Source organism: Rhincodon typus, chromosome 31, assembly GCF_021869965.1.
Source record: "Rhincodon typus isolate 14 chromosome 31, sRhiTyp1.1, whole genome shotgun sequence".
Taxonomy (NCBI): domain Eukaryota; kingdom Metazoa; phylum Chordata; class Chondrichthyes; order Orectolobiformes; family Rhincodontidae; genus Rhincodon; species Rhincodon typus.
In genome coordinates this window covers 2,931,804-2,955,003 of record NC_063362.1, presented here as the reverse complement: position 1 = coordinate 2,955,003, position 23,200 = coordinate 2,931,804, and the positions used below count along the sequence as shown (strand labels likewise).

The following is a 23,200-nucleotide window of genomic DNA, read 5'->3' as shown; positions in this document are numbered from 1 at the left end:
TATCGCAGTTTCTGTCAACTAATTTTTGGATCTGCTTCTGCCTAACAGTGTTAATCAATACGGGCAGGGGGAAATGTGTAACACGGAACGTGATATTAGAGACCCTGTCATTCGCAAGCAATCACCCCTGGTAACCATCACTTTAATTAGTTTTTATTTGGCCAGGCCACTACTCACTCTGAGTTTTGGCATTGGTTTTGAATCCTGTCAGTCCTAACAGGCCACTCAACCAGCTGCTGTCTGGGTGAAATATTCCCCTGTGTTACAGCCTTGGTGGTAAGAATTAGCTTTAGGGGTTTGTGTAGTGTGGTAGTTACCACTTTTACCTCACACACGAAAGGTCCCTGCTCCGAAACTGGACAGAAACAGCAGTGCTTCTCATTATCTGGACTGGGCGTGCTGTTACTGCTTGATAGAAGGCACTCACAGCTCTGGTGCAAAACCTTTAACTCTCTGATGGATGGGACCCTCTTGTGGTGCAGTGGTAGTGTCCCTGCCCCTGGACTGAGAGACCAATGTGCAATAACATCCCTGAACAGGTTGTTTAGAAAAATAGGTTAAGTAAAAAAAAAATTCACTTCTCTGAGGGATGAGGGATAGGGTCCTCTTGTGGCACAGTGGTGGTGTCCCTACTCCTGGACCAAAAAGCCCAAGTTCAAGTTTCACCAGCTCCACAGGTGTGTAATAACATTTCTGAACAGGTCAATTAAAAATATGCTTTAGCTCCCTAAAGAAGGTGGTTTTAAAATGAACCTACTTTGTTTCACTACAAGTGCTCTGTGTGTGCATGCGCGCGCACCCAGTGTGTCTCAGTCCTGTTGCTACTTCCTGGCCATGTCCAGTTTTTTTGCTTCTCCTTGCTGTTTCCTGAGTGAAAGGAGTCAGTGAGGTGACTGGATCTTGGGGTTGCCATGTTATGCTTCCTTATTGCTGGGCTGTGTCCCGGTGCTTAAACTGTCTACATCCCATTTGCTGTAGCATTTGCTATTTGATCCTCTCCACTTTCTGCCACGCCCTGTTTGGTTTGGGGACAGAAGAGCTGGATTTGTCTCCCCATTCCCTGTGCACCCTCTACAAGGCACAAGTCAGGAGTGTGATGGAATACTCCCCACTTGCCTGGATGGATGCAGCTCCGACAACACTCAAAAAGCTCCGCACCATATTGGGCACAGCAACCTGGTTGATTGGCACCCCATCCACTACCTTCGACATTCACTCCCTCCCCTCACTGCTGACACTCAGTAGCAGTAGTATCTGCCATTTGCAAGACAGACTGCACTAACTCACTGAGGCTCCTTTGTCAGCACCTTCCAAACCCATGACCTCTACCACTGGAAGGACAGGGATGCAGACTCACAGGAACACTGCAATCTACATGCTTTCCTTCAATTCATGCACCATCCTCAGTTGGAACTATTTTGTTGTTCCTTCGTTGCTGTTGGATCAAAGTCCTGGAATTCCCTTCATGATGGCACTGTGGGTGCACCTTCCTGTATTATATGGCTTGTAGGCACCAAAAAAACCTTTTCACTGTGGATTAACTGTGCTGTTGGTTGATATAAAGATGGCAATGGTTGTAAATGGAGCAGACAATGTTGTAGGGAGAATTAATAAAGACAAGCAAGATCTAAGAGAGCAGCTAGTGGCGAGAGTAATTAGAGCAAACAAACTTCAGGTGAATTTTGAAGGAACCAGAGGAAAATTGCTTTTACAGGGAGTTATTCTAATCAGAATGCACTGTGTAGAGGAGGCAGATTGAATAGTAAGTTTGAAATGAGAATTTAGTAAATACCTGGGCGGGGGGAGAAGTTTGCGAGGCTCTGGGGAAGGACAAGCAGAGTGGGACTAATGGATGGATTTTCCTTAAGAACCAGCACAGCTGTGATGGACTGAATAGCTTCCCTCTGTGCTAAAAATGTCTCCAATTCTGGGAGAAGAGTATTCGATGGAGGCCTATCAGACTGTTAAATAATCTGTCAGTGTTGGTAACAAGGCAATACAGCACAGGAACAGGCCTTTTGGCCCACCAAGCCTGTGCGATTCTCAATCCTTACTACATTTTACAAAACTTTTTACTCATGTGCAGTTTCTACCCCTCTGTTTGTCTCCGTTTCATGTGTCTACAAAATATGCCTTAAAAGTTGCTAATGTACCTGTATCCACCACTTCCACAGGCAGTGAGTTCCAGGCACCCACCACCCTCTGGGTGAAACATTTTCCACACATTTCTCCCCTGAACTTTCCCCCTCTCACCTTGGACCTGTGCCCTCTTGTAGTTGAAGTTTCCACCCTGGGAAAAAGCCTCTGACTGTACACTCTATCTATGCCTCTTATAATTTTGTAGACCTCTATCAGGTTGCCCCCAGCCTCTGTCTTTCTAGTGAAAACAGTCTGAGTTTTTCCAAGATAACAAGGTGTAGAGCTAGATGAACACAGCAGGCCAAGCAGCATCAGAGGAGCAGGAAAGCTGACGTTTCGGGTCGAGACCCTTCTTCAGAAATCAGAAATCAGTTTTTCCAATCTCTCCTCAAAGCTAAAACACTCCAGACCAGGCAACATCCTGGTAAACCATCTCTGCATCCTCTCCAAAGCATCCATGTCCTTCTTAGAGAGTCCAGTTGCACAGTGGTTAGCACTGCTCGCAGAACAAGGGACATGGGTTTAATTCCACCCTCGTGCGACTATCTGTGTGGAGTTTGCACATTCTCCCCGTGTCTGCATGGGTTTCCTCTCACAGTCCAAAGATATGCACGCTAGGTGGATTGGCCATGCTAAATTGCCCAGAGTGTCCAGGGATGTGCATGTTAGGTGGGTTAGCCACAGGAAGTGCAGGGTTACAGGGATAGGGCAGTTGGGTGGAATGTTCTTCGGAGAGCTGGTGTGGACTTGATGGGTGAATGGCCTGCTTCCACACTGTAGGGATTCTATGATTAAATGATTCTGGTAGTGTTGTAACCAGAACTGCACACAATATTCCAAATATGGCCTAGCTAAAGTTTTGTACAGCTGTAATATAACTTGCCAAATTTTATATTCAATGCCCTGGCTGATGAAGGCAGTGTGCTGTATGCCTCTTGACCACCTTACCCATCTGAATTGCCACTTTCACGGATCTGTGGAACTGTATACCCAGATCCCTCTGTATGTCAATGCTACTAAGTGTTCTGCCATTTATTGTATAATTCACACCTCAACTTGATCTTCCAAAATGCATCACCTTGCATTTGTCCGAATTAAGCTCTATCTGCCATTTCTCTGCCCAAATCTGCAATCTGTTTACATCCCGCTATATCTTTTCACAATCCTCCTCACTATCTGCAACTCCACCAATTTTTCAGGCATCTGCAAACTTACTATTCAGATCACCTACGTTTGCCTCCAGATCATTTATAATATACTACAAACAACAAAGGTCCCAGCACTGATCCCTGTGGAATGCCACTAGTTACTGATCTCCATTCCGAAAATCACCCTTCCACTGCTCCTCTCTGTCTTCCATGACCAAGCCAGTTCTGTTATCCATCTAACTAGCTCACCCTGGATCCTATGAGACTCTACCTTCTGTACCAGCCTGCCATGAGGTACCTTATCAAACGGCTTACTAAAGTCCATAAAGACAATGTCCACTGCCATTCCCTCATTAATTATTTTTGTCACTGAAATAATTCCACACAGGCTGGTATCCCTTCACCAAGTCCCCCTTTACCTACATGTGGAGAGTCCTTGACGCAGATCCAGCTCCCTCGGAGCCAGCTCTCAGATGGAACAGGATGTCTGACCCTCCTGTTTATATCTGTCAGCCAGGGCTCCCTGATAGGACCAGGTTAACAGCCCCAATCAGGGAACTCATATTCTATGAGATCCACCTGGCTGACCTTGTTCCAATCACTACTGTCACCTCCTCAAAAAACTCAACCACGTTGGTGAGACATGACCTTCTCTGCACCAACCCATGCTGCCTATCACTAACAAGTCCATTCACTGCTAAATGTGAATAAATCCTGTCTCTCAGTATTTTCTCCAACAGTTCCCCCATCACTGACGTCAGGCTCACCGGCCTGTAATTACCTGGAATATCTCTGTTCCCTCTTTAAACAAAGGAACAATATTGTCCATTCTCTAGTCCTCTGGAATCTCGCCTGAGGCCAAAGAGGATGCAAAGATACCTATTAAGGCCCCAGTGATTTTTTCCTTTGCCTCCCATGGTATCCTGGGATAGATCCTGTCTGGCCCTTGGGACTTGTCTACCTTAATACATTTCAAGACACCCAACGCTTCCTCCTTCATTATGTTGACCTGCCCGAGAGTATTCACATACCTTTCCCTAACCTCAACATCCCTCAAGTCCCTCTCTTTGGTGAATACTGATGTAAAGTGCTCATTAAGGATCTCATCCATTTCCTCTGGCTCCACACATAACCTCCATCCTTTATCCTTGATTGGGCCTACCCTTTCCCTGACTACTCTCTTGCTCCTAATATATGTATAAAATGCCTCAGGATTCTCCTTTACCCTGCTGGCCAAGGACATTTCATGGCCCCTTTTGGCCCTCTTAACTCCCCATTTGAGCTCCTTCTACTTTCTCTGTATTCTTCAAGGACTTCTCTTTTTTTAGTTGCCTAGACTTTTCTTTTAACTAAGCTGATAATTTCCCCTCCCATCCAGGGTTCCTGAACCCTGCCATTCCTGTCCTTCATTTTCACCGGAACATGCCTGTCCTGCACTCTAATCAACTGGTCTTTAAAAGCCTCCCACATGTCAGATGTGGATTTACCCTCCCACAGCTGCTCCCAATCCACATTCTCCAATTCTTGCCTAATTCGGATATAATTGGCCTTGCCCCAGTTTAACACCTTCACCCGAGGCCCACTCTTGTCCTTATCCAGAAGTATCTGAAAACCTATGGAATTATGGTCACTATTCCCAAAATGTTCCCCCACTGAAACTTTGATCACCTGGCTGGGCTCATTTCCCAATACCAGGTCCCCTTCCTCATTTTGGAAAATGTGAGCTTAATGAAATAACTAGCCAATTCCACACTGTAAAATCTCTCCGGGAAATTCTATTAATTCTACTTCACTTTTTCTATTCTGTTATTCTGAAGGTTATCACCGAATGGGGATTAAATGGAACTTATGTTCTAGAAGCTGGTGCAGTGACTGGTGCTACATTTTCTGTTGCCATCAAAGCTGTCCTCGGTTGGTCAATGATCAAGGTTTCCTGCTGTTTTGGACAGGGTCTACACGAAAGAAGTAAGTTGGCATCTTTCAAGCCTTCAAATGTTAATGGGGTAATTAGATAGCACCTTCCAAAGCTCTGCCACTCAGAAGGAAATGGGTAAACAAGAACACTGTGTTCCCCTCCGTGTCACTCCCCATCCTGACTTGGAAATATATCACCGTATCTACACTGTGGCTGGGTCAAAATCCTGGAACTCTATCTCTCTCTAACAGCATAGTGGGCATACCTATATCCCATAGACTACAGCAGTACAAGAAGATTCAAGTTGACTTATTGCAAATAAGATGAGCTATAAAAGTCTTGCTGCAATTGTACAGGCAGTGTTGAGATCATACCTAGAGTACTGTTTACAGTTTTGGTCTCCTTATTTAAGAAGGGTCAGACTTGCATTAGAAGCTGTTCATTGAATCCCTGCAATGTGGATGCAGGTCAATTAGCCCATTAAGTCCACACCAGCCCTCCTAAGGGCATCCCACCCAGACCCACACCATCTCTGTAACCCTGCACTTCCCAAGGCTAACCCACCGAGCCTGCTTATCTTTGGACTGTGGGAGGAAACTATGGGGAGATCATGCAAAGTCCATACAGACAGTCGCCTAAGAGTGGAATCAAACCTGTGTCCTAGGCACTGTGAGGCAGCAGTGCTAACCACTGAGCCACCATGTTGCTGTGTTCACTTGGCTGATTGCTTGGTTAAATGAATTGTTTTATGAGCGAAGTTTGGGCCTGGACCCATTGGAGTTCAGGAGAATGAGAAATGATCTGATTGATACATGTCCAATTCTGAGGGGAGCTTGACTGTGTAGATGATAAGAGGAGAGTTCCCCTTCTAGGGGAGTTTAGAATTTGGGAACATGGTTTAAAAATAAGGGTCTCCCATTTAGGATGGAGATGAGGAGGAATGACTGTTCTCAGATGGTTGTTGATTTTTTTCGAATTTGATCTCCCAGAGAGCAGAGCAGGCTGTGTCATTGAATATAACCAAGGCCAAGTTAGACAACAAAGGAGTTAAAGGTTATGAGGGGAAGGCAGGAAAGTTAAGGCCATAACAGGATTACCCATGATCCTATTCAATGGCAGAACAGGCCCAGAGGCCAAATGGCTAAACACGGCTCCCATATTTTTATGATCTTGAGATCTTAGGGGACTTACCATCCTTCTTATCAAGGGCAATTAGGGAGGGGCAATAAATGCTGGCCAGCCTAGTGATGTCTACATTCCACAAATAAGTCAAAACACAGAAATACCTGAACTGTACTGGTGCCAAGGCAGGGACAAGAGCCAAAGGGAATTTTTGGTGCTGCTTTTTTCCAAGTATTTTATGCAAAGCTATTGGGATACTGGAGATGTACTAAACTGCTCAAAAAGTGAGATGCTTGTGAGAGCAGCAGTTGCTGTGAAGGATGACATGACTGTGTTAGCCATCTGAGGCCAGTGTAGACTATTCATATGCCTGACACACAACTCTCATGATTCTGGAACTTTCTATTCTTATGTATAGATCTGGAAAATATGTGCTCTCTGTTCATGAGCCATTGTGAGTTTGAGAGAGGTCATTGCAGTGTCACGTCTCTTGGTCTTGTGGTTTTGCTTCTGAGTTGGATATGAAGCGGTTAGAGATAGCTGTCTCCTTGTGGAAGCATTGATCCTGACCTTGGCACTTGGCTTTAGGGGGTCATGAAGGAGGCACCGTTCTCCTGTGGACCAGTGATGTCGATGTGCTTTGTGTAGTTTTGAAGAATTCTGGTGGTTTCAGTATTAGACCATTAGAGGGAGGCATTCTACAATTCCAACTTCAACTTGTGTTCAACCAGGAGCACCAGCTGGAGGGACCAGTGATACCAGGATCTGTTTTTGACAGAAAAAACAAGCAGTTGGCAGATCATTCCCAGTCTGTTGGAAGTTCATCATAGGATGAAAGAGCACCAGTGAGAGGCCTGTTAATAGAGACAATTTCTGGAAAATGTCTGGTTAAAATATTCAGTTCCTTTGTGAGTAAATGATCCTGTGATTATGTTCACACAATCACAGAATTGTTATGGTGCGAAAGGAGGCCATTTGGCCCATTGTTCCTGCAACAGCTCTTCAAATGAGCATCATTGCCAATCTCCTGCTTTTCTTCATATCCTTGCTCATTATTTTCTCCAAGTAAGCATCCAATTCCCTCTTGATTGCTTCATTCAAACCTGCCCCATCCATATTTCCTGGCAGTGCCTTCCAGACCCGAATTATTCACTGTGGGATAATGTTTTACCTCACATCACTGTTGCTTCTTTTGCACATCACTTTAAATTCGTGCCCCTCTTGTGCTTGGAGACAGTAAGAACTGCTGCTGCTGGAGCCTGAGATAACACGGTATGGAGCTGGAGGAACACAGCAGGTCAGGCACCATCAGAGGAGCAGGAAAGCTGACGTTTTGGGTCGGGACCCTCCTTCTTGTTCCTTTCATGAAGGGGAGGAGCTTGTCCCTGTTGAGAAGATTGAACCTTTAACCTTGGTCTTTGTGGGGAGCTGTGGCTTTTCAGATGGATTGAAAACAGATTTGTCTTTCAAACTATTACCGAAGACCAAAGATCACTAAATACAGACTGACCCAATAAAAATCTACATCAAATAACATCATCTCGTAGGCACTCATTACTATAAATATTCTGTTTATTTTTAGGATTCTTTAGTCGATGTTTAACTTCATTGATAATTTGCTTTAATTGGTGAGGAATGCTATGTCCAATTCCAGCCTCCCAGTTATAGGAAGTATATTATTAAGCTGGAGAGGGTTCAGAAGAAATATATCAGGATGTTGCGTGGTACGGAAGATCTGAGGTAAAAAGAAAGGCTGGATAGGCTGGGACTTTTTCACTGGAGCATAGGAAGTTGAGAGGTGATTCTACAGAAGTTGATAAAATATTGAGGGGTATAGATAGGGTTGATGGTAGTTGTCTTTTCCCTAGGATGGAGGTTTTCAAAACTAGGCAGCACATTTTTAAGGTGAGAGTGGAGAGAATTAAAAAAGACATGAGGGGCAAATTGTTTACACAGAGAGTGGTTCATGTGTGGATTGAACTTCCTGAGAAAGTGGTGGATGTGGGTAAGGTTACAACATTTAAAAGACATTTGGATAAGTACATGAGTAGGAAAGGTTTGGAGGGATGTGGGCCAGAGGCAGGCAGGTGGGACTAGTTTAGTTTGGGGTCATGGTTGGGATGGACTGGTTGGGCCGAAGGGTCTGTTTCCATGCTGTATGACTCTCTGACCTTGTGACTGTAGGTATGCTGTAACTGATTTCGTATCAAGTCAAAAGACATAGGAACTTGATGTTTTTGAACCAGAAAATAAACCTCTGGGTTTGAAGTTTCTCGGCTGTTTTAATGAGTTGATTAATGTGTTCAGGTGAAATTTCTTAAAAAGGTGATCAGAAATTTCATCCAAACACAATTTATTCTCCTACCTCTGAGTGTGCGAGTCAGTATTTCTAAGTTAATCTTTTGCGACGTGCTGTCATCATAATTGCTTTTGTGAAGCTGGTGGTCAGCTGCCTTCTTGACTACAACTTGCCAGACCATTTTAGAGTTAGTCACATAGTGGTGGGTTCTTGAGTCATATCTAGGCCAGACCAGATAAAGCAGATTTCCTTCCCTAAAGAATATAAAGGAATCAGATGAATAAGACTCCCAGACATAGGAGAGAAGTGGGCCATTCAGTCCATCAAATCTGCTCCACCACTAATAAGATCCTGGCCAATCTGGTAGTTTCAGGTTACCGTTGTTGGTACTTGCTGTTTATTCCAGATTTTTAAAACTATTTAAATTTAACTTTCCCAATTGTCGTAGTGGGATTTGAACTCATGTCTCTGGATCAATGGGCCTGTAACAACTCTGCCACTATATCTCCTGTGGAAGAGACCACTAATGAGAAAATAGACACTGCTTTAAACCTGGGACCATACAATAAGCTGTTTGCAGCTGTTTACTAAGTCATCAAAGCTAACAATTTAAATACAACAATCTATCTTTTCTCAGCTTTGTGTTGGTTTTGTTGAGTTTCTTGGCAGGTTTCTCTCTGTGAGGCTGAGCGAGATCTCTCGCCATAGATTACCCAACTCACCTCATTAGCCGTCCAGGCTGCCCCTATAGAACCCACCTCTCTATCTCCCAATTCTAGCTCCACCATACCACCTGCAGCACCTGGAACTGCCTGGATAGCTCGGAATGGACCAGCATCCCTAGTACTGGCGCCATCTTTAAAAAGCCATTGAGCACCCAAACCCCCTCTGTCAGTCTGGAGCTACCCTGCTCAGTTGCTGACATTTGCCCCATGCACAGTGAAGGAGGGATAATCGATGCCCCAGTGTGAGGGCAGGAACCTGGAACTCCTGCTGGATAGGGGTTAGTACAGAGCAGGACGTCCTCTGCCCAACAGAGGAGGCCCCAACACCAGACCAGTCTGGTTTGAGGTTACCCCTCTGGGTCAGTGCAGTCCCAGCGTCTGGTGGAATGGCCAGTGCTATAGGAAGATGGTCAATGACCTTCTCCACTCCACCTGGGTAAGTGCTGCCATCTTCTCTATGTTACCTCACACTCTCTCCATCTCTGATACTATACCCACCTCCCATGCAGGCTCGCACTCTCCCACTCTCACTATTGAACACAACATCTTCTCTCTGTCACCCTCACCCACTCCATCCCCCATGACTCATCCTGCCTGCCCTCTGTGCTGCCCACACGCTGCACCAACAGTAACAGCTGTGCCATCCACTTCCATTTCCCATAATATCCATCTCTGTCTCATTCCAGGAGGGAAACAGCCCCACAGTGGGGACAGAAAGGGTCCACATGGGCAGTGGGAAGCCCAACATTCACCCCCTCACCCTCTATGTGGAGAGGATCCTGACTCTGCCCACCCCGAGGGGCTGACTGGCAGTGCCCAAGCCCCTGGACTGGTCTTGGAGGCTGCCCTTGCCTTACTGTGTTGGCAGCCCCTGGGTGAAGGCTATGCCCCTCGCCCTGACTGAGTCCTGCTGATAACCGAGACAAGCTTCCTGGCTTTGTGTCTATGCTAAACAGCCCAGCGATACAGCAATATTGTGAGCCTGGTGTCTCTGGCTGAGGGACAAGGCACAAAACAACAAGGTAAGGCAGGAATGCTGTGGGTGGGCATCGGAGTAGGCTCAGAGTGAGTGAGGGCTCTGACAGGGAGTGAGGATCCCGGAGATACAGCCTGGGGCAGTCCTTGAGCTGGGGGGAGTGTGGTGGGGTGGGGGCGGTGTGTCCCTTAGCACACAGTGCGCTTGCTACAGCGTTACAATGAGAGTTACTGGGGCAACCCGAGGGGCAGCATTGAAGGGCAAAGTGTCCTGTAAGTGGGTCAGATATGGGTCGTGAGGGTTCATAGAGGCTGGCACATGTCGGATGGTAATGTCCATGCATGTGGGCTGTGTGAGGCTGGTGCCCATGGAATGTGCCCCTGAGATGCTGGTGCCTAGTGACCAACATGGAGCTCCTTCAGAGCAAGCAGCGAGCTGCAGTGCCCCTGTACCCACTGTGACCCACTCTGTGTTGCGAATTCTTGGGGTCTAGTTTGCTCACAGTGACAGGATAGAAAGCTGCATATTAATGAGATGAGATGTGCAGTTAATGAATTCATTAATGAGCAATTATCCCCCTTCAGAGGCAGTTTGCTGCTGCCCAGCCAGAATCTTAATGTCCGGTGCTTTGCTAAAGGATGTAGCAAGTTGTTCCCAATGTTGGGATAATCCTTGCGTCCCCACAATCGTGCCACTTTTCTCCCAGAGCCCACATCATTGAGGGCCCTGTGAGATTCCATCCTGTGGAATAATGCAATCTGTTTTTGTGATTTTGGATTGGTGATACAGAACTGTGTTCCTCCAGCTATTTGTTTTCCTTTCGCTCATAATATTTGTGTTTTGTATGTTTTTCTTTATGTCTGTGTGAGTTTGAGTTGTGTGTGTGTGTGTGTGTGCGCGCGTGGGTGCATGCGTGTGTGTGTGCACGTGTGTGTGAGTGCGTGTGTGTGTGCACACGTGTGCGTGGGTGCGTGTGTGTCTGTGTGAGTTTGAGTTGTGTGTGTGCGCGTGGGTGCATGTTTGTGTGCATGCGTGTGTGTGTGCGCGTGTGTGTGCGTGCGAGCGCATGTGTGTGCATGTGTGTATCTATGTGGTCATGAATATACAGTAAATTTTAACTGACATAAAATAGAAATCCTATTCTTCGTCTGTTCTTGCTAAAGCTTAGAGTTTTTAAAATTGCTACTGAGGGAACCTGGTGTGGTTTGCTTTTATCTAGGGGGAGCAGTAGAGGCAAATTGCAATTTGTTGCTGTTTCATTAAATCTCCGCCTTGCTGTGACTCCGGGAGTACTGAGGCTTCGTCCCAGTGTCACTGTCTCAGTGGGTCATGGCAGCAAATCAATGAAAACCTAAATTTGTTCAATGCTGTTGCAGCCTTCAGTAAACATGTTCCCTGAGAATAAAGAAGGCATTGAGCAGGGACATGGTCCATGAACCTTTGTGATTCCTGCTGCTTCCTGGAACTAAAGACAGTGAGAAAGTCGGTGACATTGAAATTTGAAATAGGCCCCAGAACAAGTTAATCTCCAGAGACGGATTTTTTTTTTCACTCGTTATGTAAGTGCTGCCCCTGCACAGAACATTCTTGAGGCATGTTGAATTCCTGAATTAGTATGGTCTCAATCCCCCTCACATATCGAGCGAGAGAGATTTCTGTGCTGTGGGAATCTCTGCATTGCCTGCACCTTCCAAACATTTCTCAGTTTGTGTTAAAGTTTCGATCAGCGTTTGGAAAGGCAGGATCAATCACGGTGTTTCATCATGTGTTATATACCTTGTCTCTACACACAGGAAGGAATCAAAGCTGCCTCTCTCAGTCCGAAATTACCTTGAGCTTTTTACAGGGGAATCATTGCATGGCTGTATTAATCAGGGAGGTGATGGCCTAGTGGTATTGTCGCTGGCCTGGTAATCCAGAATCACCAGTAATGTTCTGGGGACTCAGGTTCAAATCCTGCCACAGTAGACGGTGGAAGTTGAAACCAATAAAACAAAATTCTGGAATTAAAAGTCTAATGATGACCATGAATCCATTGCTGATTGTTGGGGGGAAAACCCATCTGGTTTGCTAATCCCCCTTAGGGGAAGGAAACTGCCATCCTTACCTGGTCTGGCCTATATGTGACTCCAGACCCACAGCAATGTGCTTGACACTTAATTGCCCCCCTCTGGGCAATTAGGGATGGGAAAGAAATGCTGGTTTGGCCACATCCGGTGAATGAATAATAATAAAAGTCCTCGTAATTACTGCTCATTCAAAACATTTCTAATTATAATTTTGTTTTTTTTCCCATTTTTCTCTTTTCTTTCCTAGTGTTTAATCGCACGGAACCATTGCCCTAGGCCTGGGATATCTGCAAAGGTAAACATGACAGCTTCCTTTATCACTGTCATCCAACACCAGGTTATAGTCCAATGGGTTTATTTGGAATCACACAAGTTTTTGGAGTGTAGCCCTTTTGTCAGGTGTGCTCAGAAAGCTTGTGTGATTCCAGATAAACCTGTTGGACTATAACCTGTTGTCGTGTGATTTCTGACCTTGTCCACCCCAGTCCAACACCGGCACCTCCACATCATCATTGCCATCCCACACACACTCATTGGGAATTTTTTGGCTGCACTGGGTATCTTTGGGCTCAGAGTTAACCATCAATAAAGATAAGATATCAATCTCATACTTTTCACAAATGGCAGATACAAGGGTAAATTCACTGATTTCACCCAATCATGAGGAAACAAGGATCAGGGCTGCAGGGATATAGTGCTATCTCTATTTAGTTTAGACCCTTACTGAGAAGATTTTATCGGTGAGATTATCTTATTTTATATTGTACTCCTGTAAATTTGCATGCTGAACTTGAAAGTAGTAAATTATGAAATTAAATGTATTTAATGGACAGCAATATTGACTGGACTTTAAGTAATTATAGAGTCATTAAGGTACAAAAGGCCATTCAGCCTATCGGGTCAATACTGGTTCTCTGTAGAGTAATCCAGTCAGTCCCATTCTCTCACTCTATCCCCATAGTCCTTCGGTTTATTTCTGTCAGGTGCCTGTCCAAATTTCTTTTGAAACCATCGTCTCAGCTCTCACTGTCCCCATGGAATCATTACCACTCACTGCATCAAAATGGTTTTCCTCCAATCCCCTTCTGCATTCCATGTCCAGAACCTTAAATCTGGGTCCCTCACACTTGTTACCATCAGACAACGAGAACAACTTGCTCTTGTCCATGTTGTTTAAAGCTATAAACTTATTGACCTCTTTCAAATCTCCCCTCCATGGAGAACATCCATCTTCTCCAATAAACCTTGTCACTAAATTGCCTTAACCCTGGAACCACTCTGGTAAAACTCCTGCGTACTTTCCCAAGGAGCCTCACATCCTTCCTAATGATTGGTGACTATGTCTGGATTCAGTACTCTAGTTGTGGCTTAACCAGGCCTCGCTAATGATTTAATGTAACATCTCTGCTTTTGTTCCAATCCTCTATTTATGGAGCCAAGATCCCATTTGCTTTGCTAATGACTCAGTTAATATCTTTGCCACCTTCTGATCGATCCACTCCTCCCCCCCCAAGGTCCTTCTATCCCTGCAAGCTGCTCACAGCTGTGCTATTCTGTCAGATATTTCTAATCAACCTGTTGGATGTTATTACACACCTCTGGGGCAGGTGGGATTTGAATTCAAGCCCATTTGAGTCTTTATTTTGATTCTAGATATTGCCCTAATCAACCTGTTTAGAAATATTATTAAACATTTTTGGAGCAGGCAAGACTTGAACCTGGGTCTCCTGGTTTGGAGGTAGGGTCACTACCTTTGCACCCTATTCAGTCTATGTTCTCCTTCACTATTTCTCCTGCCAAAAAAGCATCACCTCACACTTCTCTGTATTAAATTCCATTTGCCCCTTATCTGATAGCCTATCTGAGTGCTGCTGCAGTTAACTGGTATCATCCACGTTATTTACAATCCTCCAAGTTTGCTATTATCAGAAAATTTTGAAATCCTTCTCTGAATTCCAATAGCCAAATTATATGTAAAAAGAAAGCAGTCTGCCTACTGCTGACTGTTTGGGAACACCACTGTCTGCCTCTGTCATCATACAGACTGAAGTAAACCATCCACCACTGTCCTTGAGCCTTTTATTTTGATCCAAGCAGATACTTACATTTGTAGCCCATGAGCCTCCGTTTTGTGAACCAGCCTGTTATGTAGCACTTTGTCAAATACTTTCTTAGAATCCATAAAGGAGACATCCACTGCACACTCTTCATCAACTTTCACTGTTATTTCATCAAAACATTCAATTGAAATTAGTCAAGTAGGTTTCAGTTCTGTGAAGGCAATTATTTTTAAAGAGGTTGGAAAGTCATCTTGAACAGTGACTAAATTAGATTATTTCCAAGAAAGCATGTGATTCAGTTAAGTGTCGAGAAAAATAGTGCTAATTGCTGAAATGTGTTAGTGCTGAATTTACAACAGATAAACAGACAAGGGGGCACTAGTTTTGTTTTGATTTCAGTTCAGAAGAAGCAGGAGCTCAGTTCAGGAGAACAATTTCCCCCCAGCAGAAGAATCAGGTTTTAGATCTGGAGAACAGTTTTCACCCTGGCAGAAAAGATTTAGTTTATAAAGTCTCTAAACTGTGAGAAGTTGTATCAAAATTTCCAAATTGTCAGAACTGAAAGGAGGTTCAGACTATCAAACTAGCTCACCATTTCAAGAAAGAGAACTGGAAAGAGTCAGTTAAGTAAGAAATTAAAAAGTTGAGATCAGAGTGATAGAGTCATACATGGAAACAGACCTTTTGGTCCAACTCGGCCATGCCAACCAGGTTTCCCATTTTTGAGTTCCCCTTTATGTTTCCTGCTATTTTGTTCTTTTGTTTTTGTTTTTACCAGTTTTATTCCCCTCTCCATGTTGCTGGGCTATTATGGTCCTTCAGGTGAAGAGGTGAATGTGACGATGGGATTGAGCATGAGTCAATGTAGAGGTAGCTCTGAATTTGTTAAAAGGACCAAACACTGAAAAATTACTTACGTCTTTCTCAGGTTCTTTATCAATGCTGTAACTACCTAATGCCTTCACACTTTTTTGAGTGACATTATCGAATCTTCCCTTGAAAAGAGATGAAGAGTCTTCTAGACTTGAAACATTAGCTTGTTGTCTGTCCATGGATGCTCTCTGACGCACTGTGATCTCCAGCATTTGTTGTTTTCAGTACAGATTGCAGCATCTGCAGTAATTTGCTCCTACACGAGGACAATCAATTTGGAGCAATGTGTTTAGCAATAACGAACATATCTATTTTTATATCATAAAGTCTATATAAAGCGCTAATTTCTGAAGCTGAAAATTTGAGAACTGGTATATAGTTTGTTGGAATAACTGAGTTATTATTGAATATATACATTTTGCATCTTATTTTGTTGATATATTCCGAGCTTTGATATAGATTGTACTGCACATGTTGAACAGAACCAGGGTTATCAAATTCAAACACTGTGATCACATTTGGAGTTATAATCAGTTCATTCCAGTTAGAATTGGACATGGTTCAATTTGTCGATTATGAAATTAATTAACAGTGGAATTAATTATTCTTTGTTAATAATTGAGCCATGTTGTTATATGATAGCAGGACAGGTCAAGGGGACAAATGTCTCACACTTGCTGTATTCGTTATGTTCTTATGTTGCAGCCCAACAGGCACAATTGGAAATGTACTCTAAGTATTGTCTTTGGAACACCACACATTTGTATGAAATGACTGTCAGTACTAAGTGGGTTAACAGTGATACTAAATTATTGGACACTGTAATATTTATTCGCTAATATTGCAATGAATAGGTTGGTATTTCCTGTTGAATTATCATTGAATGATTACAGTTTCATTCAGAACCATTACCGGCTGCCTGCACTCACTTGGCTCAAGGTGAATGAGAGTGGAAACAGACTATGGGACACTGGATTTTCCAGGTGAATGGGACGGGGAACAGAAACAGGAGGATCCCAGAAATGGGTGGGGTGTCAGTTACAGGACTCCATGCTCAATGCTGGACATTTTGATAGAAATAGGTTCAAAACCTGACAAAACTGTCCCATGAGACAAGTAGGCAACTCAACTCCTAAACAGCCTTATTGAAAATGAATTTAGGAGGTTGACTGGGATTCTTAGTGGCGCTGAGGGCAAATTAACTACCTGAGACAGCAGGCCAAGAGTGTGCAACACTCCTGACAGGTCAATAGATCATCCGCGCCTGCCTGGCTGGGAGTAGAGCTAAAAGCACGCCCCCATGGAGAGGCTATTGCTTTGGGTTCTTTAAAAATTGCATCACAGGTAGACAGGGTGGTTAAAAAGGTGCTTAGCACACTTGCCTTCATTGCTCAGACAACTGAGTATGGGAGTTGGACATCATATTGCAGCTGTACAGGATGCTGGGGAGGCCACTTTTGGAGTACTGTGTATATGTGTGTGTATATATTTTTTCCTTTATTCATATACAGGATGAGGGCATCACTGGATAGGCAGCATTTATTGCCCATCCCTAAGAGTCAACCACATTGCTGTGGGTCTGGAGTCACATGTAGGCCAGACCAGGTAAGGATGGCAGTTTCCTTCCCTAAAGGACATTAGTGAACCAGATGGGGTTTTCCCGACAATCAACAATGGATTCATGGTCATCATTAGATTCGTACTTCCAGATATTTTATTGGATTCCAATTTCCAATTCCACCATCTGCTGTGGCACGTTGCCTGTGTGTGTGTGTGTGTGTGTGTGTGTGTGTGTGTGTGTGTGTGTATACTTCAGCAGGGGAGTCATAAAGTCATACAGCACAGAAACAGACCCTTCAGTTGAACTGTGTACAGTTCTGGTCACCCTGCTATAGGAAAGATATTATTAAATTGGACAGGATGCAGAAAAGATTTACCAGGATGTTATCAGGAATGAAGGGTTTGAGTTATAAGAAGAGGCTGGATAGGCTGGGACTTTTTTCACTGGAGCGTAGGAGGTTGAAGGGTGACTTTATAGAGGTTTATAAAATCATGAGGGGCATAGATAAGATGAATAGCACAGGTCTTTTTCCTCGGGTGGGCAAGTTCAAAACTAGGGGGCATATTTATAAGATAACAAGGTGTAGAGCTGGATGAACACAGCAGGCCAAGCAGCATCAGAGGAGCAGGATAGCTGATGTTTCGGGCCTACTTCCTGCTATCTCTGGGCATATTTTTAAGGTGAGAGAGGAAAGGTTTAAAAGGGACCTTGAGGGGCAACTTTTTCATGCAGAGGGTGGTCCATGTGTGGAATGAACTGCCAGATGAAGTGGTGGATGTAGATACAGTTACAACATTTATAAGACATTTGGACAGGTAAATGAATAGGAAAGGTTTAGAGGGATATGGGCCAAATACAGGGAAATGGGACTAGTTTAGTTTGGGAAACTTGGTCAGCATGGACAAGTTGAACTGAAGGGTCTGTTTCAATGCTGTATGACTCTGTGACTCCCCTGCCGAACCAAACACACACACACTTTCACACACACATATATAGATACACACGCACACACACACTGATAGGCACACACACTCACACAGTGACACCCTGACTGATTTTTCTGCTTTTTAATTGTATTATGTTTAAAAGTCACCATAAGCACACCTTTTTGATGGACAGTACTTGACTGGGTCCCACTCCTAGGAATAAGGGCCAATCACTGAAGCCTGAGATTAGGAGGAACCTTTTCACTCAGAGGGTGGTGAATCTTTGCAGTTCCTGACGCAGCGAGTTATGGATGCTCCATCGTTGAATATATTTAAGTCTCAAAGACGTAGTTCTTTGGTCTCTTGGGAAGTCAAGAGATATGGTTACTGGGTGGGAAATTGGAGGTGAGGTAAAGGTCAACCATGATCGATGGCCTGAATGGTCTCCTGCTCCAATTCCTGGTGATCTTGTTGAAGTCCCTCATGGATCCGCACCTTCTCCTGCAGCCCAAGTGCACCTCTGAAACCGGAAGATTCAACAGATCACTGCTCCATTCTGTCACTGCGTGCAGAATGTACAACTGGGTCAAACACCCAAACCTTAATGTTGAGACACTGCGCGTGCACTGTTCGGATAAGGCTGAGGCTGCAGCAGTATGGTGGAGGTTGGGGGGTGAGTGGAGGCAGCAGGGCTGTGCAGTTGGGGAAGACAGAAACCTTTAAAGGGCTACAAGTTCTCCTCACATGCAGACAAAAGGCCTTCTTTCAGAGGACAGTCTGTGTCTGTGTGGAGCAGCACAGTGGCTCAATGGTTGGCACGGCTGCCTCACAGCGCCAGGGGCATGGGTTCGATTCCAGCCTTGGGTGACACTGTGTGTGGAGTTTGCACATTCTCCTTGTGTGTGCGTGGGTTTCCTCCCACAGTCTAAAGATGTGTAGGTTAGGTAGATTAGCCATGGGATGTGCAGGATACAGGGATAGGGTAGTGGGGTGTGCCTGAGTGGGATTGCACTTTGGAGAGTCAGTGATGACTTGATGGGCCAAATGGCCTGTTTCCACACTGTAGGGATTCCATGACTGAACAATGAAACCAATGCGGTATGCATTGTGGGCTCTCCTAGGGCTAGCATGGGAATGATGGCTGGAATTTCTGGGATAGAATTGGAAAGGAAAGCTCTTACAGCTGAGGAAGCCTTACCTGGTAAGGTCAGGAAATTCCCGTTTCTCTGAATAATGGCATTGAGGCGTTCAGTTGTATTAATGATGTCATTTGGATTTTACTTCATTTCCTTTTGTCAATAATTAATGTCTTGATCAAGAATTGAATTTGTGTGATCCCTGTGTGCTACTTACAAGAAGAAATCACTGAGCTTTGAGTTTTTGTGATTGAGGTGAATTGATCAAGTGTTTAGAAAAGCAGAGCAATGAGATCAGATTTGGACTATACAGAATTGTTAGGCATCTGTTACATCAACATCATGTTCACTGTTACTTGGTTCTTGACATCTAACTGAACAGAAAGATTCCAAATTTTTAACAGTTGCATTCACCTTATTCCAAATAAATTACTATTTTAAGGCATCAAGTGACTGATGCAAAGAAGATGACAGAAGAGGGTAACAGTCACACTCGAGCTGCCGAGCGTGTGTTTGGCATGTTCCTCATTGTGTTGTGCTGGCCCATTTTGGTACAGGTTAATGCACTAAACAGGTTGGTCCTGCATTCTCCCCTTGGTATTCTCAATGTTGTGTCTGTAACACACCCGAAACTATTGGACATCAATGAAAAAGACACCTAACCATGTTGGGGTAGATAACTTGAAGCACCTTACAGGATTAAATTTCAGTTTGGTTTTGGATCTAGTGTCAGATTCATTCTCTCAGCTGGGAAATGGCTGAATGAGAGAATGTTTCCAGCCAGTCCCACTCCCAATGCCCTCTTCCCCTTGTCAATCCCTTCCCTTCAGAAGCTTGTCCAGTTATCTCCTGAAAACCACAATTAACCCAGCCGCCACCACTTCTTGGGTATTCTAGATGCTGCTCACTCACTGGGTAAATGTTTCTCATCATCTTGCTAGTATTTCTTTTGCCAATCACCTTAAATTGATATCCCATCATCTTCTACCTTTCCACCAATGTTTCTCTCTCTATCCAGGCCCCTCATGATTTTGAACAACTCTACCAAGTCTCCTCAGGTTTCTCGCTGTTAACTGAAACCCCTCATTCCTCAGAAGGAAGGTGGGGAGGGGGTTGCTCAGAGCAATTGCCCAGAAAGTAAACCATGCTTTTGGGGGAGGGTGAGACGACGTGGAACCTCACTGCAAAGACACGTGGAGATAACCCCTGGGAGTCAATCTCGCGACTGGCTGCATCACTAACTGATGAGACACTGAACAATGGATTGTTTATAAGGTCCTGCTCCTGGTGTGGAACCTCACTGCAAGGTCACAAACACAGTTCCGAGGAAGGGTCACCCGACCCGAAACGTTAACTCTGCTTTCTCTCCACAGATGCCAGACCTGCTGAGCTTTTCCAGCAATTTTTGTGTTTTTTTTCTCAGAAACGCAGTAAAACAGTTCTGGAGGATTTCCAGTTCAAGGAGGCTGTGGTCTTGGAGTCACACATAAAACTAACCTCCACAAAGGGGATTCCTGACCCAGTCCAAATCATTTCCTGCACTTATTGGGACATATAAATGTTCAAAGCAAATGTAGCAGATAAGGATTAAACTACACTATGAACTGTTCTAGCTTTTGGTGTTGATTGAGAGTGTTAGTATGATATTGGGACCTGGATTTGAGTAAAATTCAGCTCAGCATCTGTGAACTCCATTTAATGAACTCATTGAAATGCTTTGCCTAACCACTTTGTGAACGAATGCACTGATTGTAACTTTACACCAGAATTATTTTTTAAATAAAGTGTTTTTTTTTCCCAAGGACGGTGGTGAATGCAATATTGTCTCAAGTATTTGCGTGTGAAAGCCTTATTGCAGCTTTTTATTTGGGGATGTCACGATTGGAACAGATGTGGCTGTGAGAAAAGATCGATATGGGTTTCAGTGTTGGTTACATGTCCCAGTGATGTTTACAAGAACAATAACAACTTGCATTTGTGTAGCCACCTGTGACATTGAACAAAATGTTGGAAGGTGCTTTTCAGGGATGTAATGAGATAAAAGATCCAGGAGATAGTTCAGGACATGTTATCAAATGGTAGTTAAGGTGGCAGGTTTAAAGGAGCACATTAACAGGGGAAGAAAATGATGCAGAGTTGGTAGAATATTGTACAAAGCTAAGCCACTGCCCCCTTGTGGTGGGATGAAAAGAGAGCAGGGTGCTTAAGTCCTAAATTAGAGAAGCTCCACAGATACCTCACAACAATGTGGGACTAAAGTTGCTAATCCAAACTGATGATAAACTGGGAGTTAGGTGAACAAGTTTTCCTTTGTCTATATGACGGAATGGGTATTTTGAATATTTAACCAATATGGTATGAAGAGAAAACATGATGCAGCCTTGGTAGAACTTAAATCCTAACCCTGACTATAACTAGGTAAACTTTTACAGCAGAAACACGACATTCGGCTCAACGTGTACTTGCTGGTGTATATGATGCAGACAAACCTCCTCTATAAATATATCCTTCTATTCACTTTCTCCCTTATGTACATCATCATTAACTCCCCTTGGAGGCAAACAATCTTTGAACCACAGATTCCCCATAAAATAACAACAATTGCTGGGAATTTCCTCAGTTCTTCTGATCACCTACTGTCAGACAGTTCCCCTGTATTCTGAATTCAACTTACACCTGGTAAAGAGTTTGAATCAACAGTCTTCTGACCAGAGGCAAGTGTAACACATTCATTCACGGGATGTGGGTGGTATTAGCAAGGTCAATATCAAGAATTATCTTAACTGAGCCAACCAGACATACAGTTAATTTATAAAGAATAAAAAACACAATTGTGTGCTAAATTTATAATGTAGCCCTTTGTGCTTGTTCCTGATCTTATCCATTTGATTTATACAGGCCACTATTGGACATATTCCATACACACACATGAACTCAGGTCTCTAGAGATGTCTGCAATGTTCTTCCAGTATGCATCCTGTCCATTTGTTCTTCATTCATTTCATGTTTAATCAATGAATTTACAGTTCAGGGTCATTTACAGGCACACAATATCCCAGGTACAAAAAGACAATGAGGCCAGAGGACATACATTACAAGAAAATTATCTCTATATTTCAATGAAGTTGTAATGTGTACAAATAAATCATTTTCAGACATTTGTTGCAGGATGGAATCTCCCAGTCACAACAACTAAACCAATTTCACTCAAGGGAATCTGATGTTTGCAAAGGTCTGAAGGTTGGAAGGTCCTGAATCAAATTGCCTTTGGCTACTTTGCTATTCTTGAGAGTTACAATAAAGGGCATTTGGATTTATTTCTAAAATTATTGTTTTAGGTTAAATTTATTGCATTTATTCAGATGGAGGGTTAATGCAGTTGGAGGCTAACAGGTGAAACTTTATGGGTATTGATGTCACATCAAGGGAACTCAGTAAACATGAACCAATTAGTGTGGGACATGAACTTGGGTCAGTAATCTGGAAATCTGTTTGATTTAGATTTGAGGTATGGAAGAGAAAAGCAACTTTGCATCAATGTTGGTGACAGCAGAAATATTCCTCTTGTCATTAACACACTGTCCAAGGTCACACATTTAGCCCATTTTGGTTTTAGCAACAATCTGCCTAAGTTCTGCCATTCCACTTTCCTATGTCCAGAAAGACCTTGTATTTAGGTAATAATATTCATGTCCTGATTTTTAATTACTTCACAATGAATAAATTACATTTGTTGTGTAATCACTGTTGTGAGCAAACACCATTTATACACAGGAGGATCCCATCACCAGCAACAGGACAAGCGACCAGTTATTGCATCGCCATTGGCTGACAGTTGTCCTGGAGACTGGGAAATTCCTTGCTCTTCTTCAGATAGAGGGATGGAATCTTTGGGTTCAGCTTGGTACTGTCATGGTTTCATGTCACCCCTCAATGATGGCACCCCAGCCTCTACAGCAATCCCTCCCTCTGCTTTCAAAATACAAGAGCCATCATTGAGTTAAACCCATACACTCCATTTTACTTTCTCATATATTTATTTGAGTTTGTTTTACAGTCTGATTTGGATTCTTGTTTCTGACATCAAATTCTGATTGGGAATCTTAGGTTTTTTGTACAAAAAAAATGCTTACTTTTTCCACACAGCATAGCAATAATCTTGATTTTATTCCCTTCAGTTATTGACTCATAGACCAATGAAACAGTTTCCCAATAGTTCCTTTATCATATAAAACTCTTCAATAAATTTGA

At 43.6% G+C, this 23,200-nt stretch overlaps 2 protein-coding genes across 7 annotated transcripts in view; one reads left to right on the top strand and one right to left on the bottom strand.

Annotated features, from left to right (window-relative positions):
* Nucleotides 1-23,200, top strand: part of LOC109912939 — a 50,001-nt gene that overhangs the window by 25,672 nt on the left and 1,129 nt on the right. For 5 of the 6 annotated variants that reach the window (XM_048614949.1, XM_048614947.1, XM_048614951.1 and 2 more), the window contains exons 8-10: nt 5,105-5,252; nt 12,641-12,688; nt 15,382-16,749. In XM_048614949.1, coding sequence (XP_048470906.1) covers nt 5,105-5,252; nt 12,641-12,669 — 177 coding nt within the window. In that variant the 3' untranslated portion in view covers nt 12,670-12,688; nt 15,382-16,749. Of the gene's footprint in view, nt 1-5,104; nt 5,253-12,640; nt 12,689-15,381; nt 16,750-23,200 lie in introns of those variants that run through there. The other variant, XM_048614948.1, reaches the window with a different exon arrangement.
* Nucleotides 17,940-23,200, bottom strand: part of LOC109912937 (NAD kinase) — a 126,192-nt gene continuing 120,931 nt past the window's right edge. Inside the window, exon 12 of the mRNA XM_048614941.1 lies at nt 17,940-18,333. Coding sequence (XP_048470898.1) covers nt 18,231-18,333 — 103 coding nt within the window. The 3' untranslated portion in view covers nt 17,940-18,230. The remainder of the gene's footprint in view (nt 18,334-23,200) is intronic.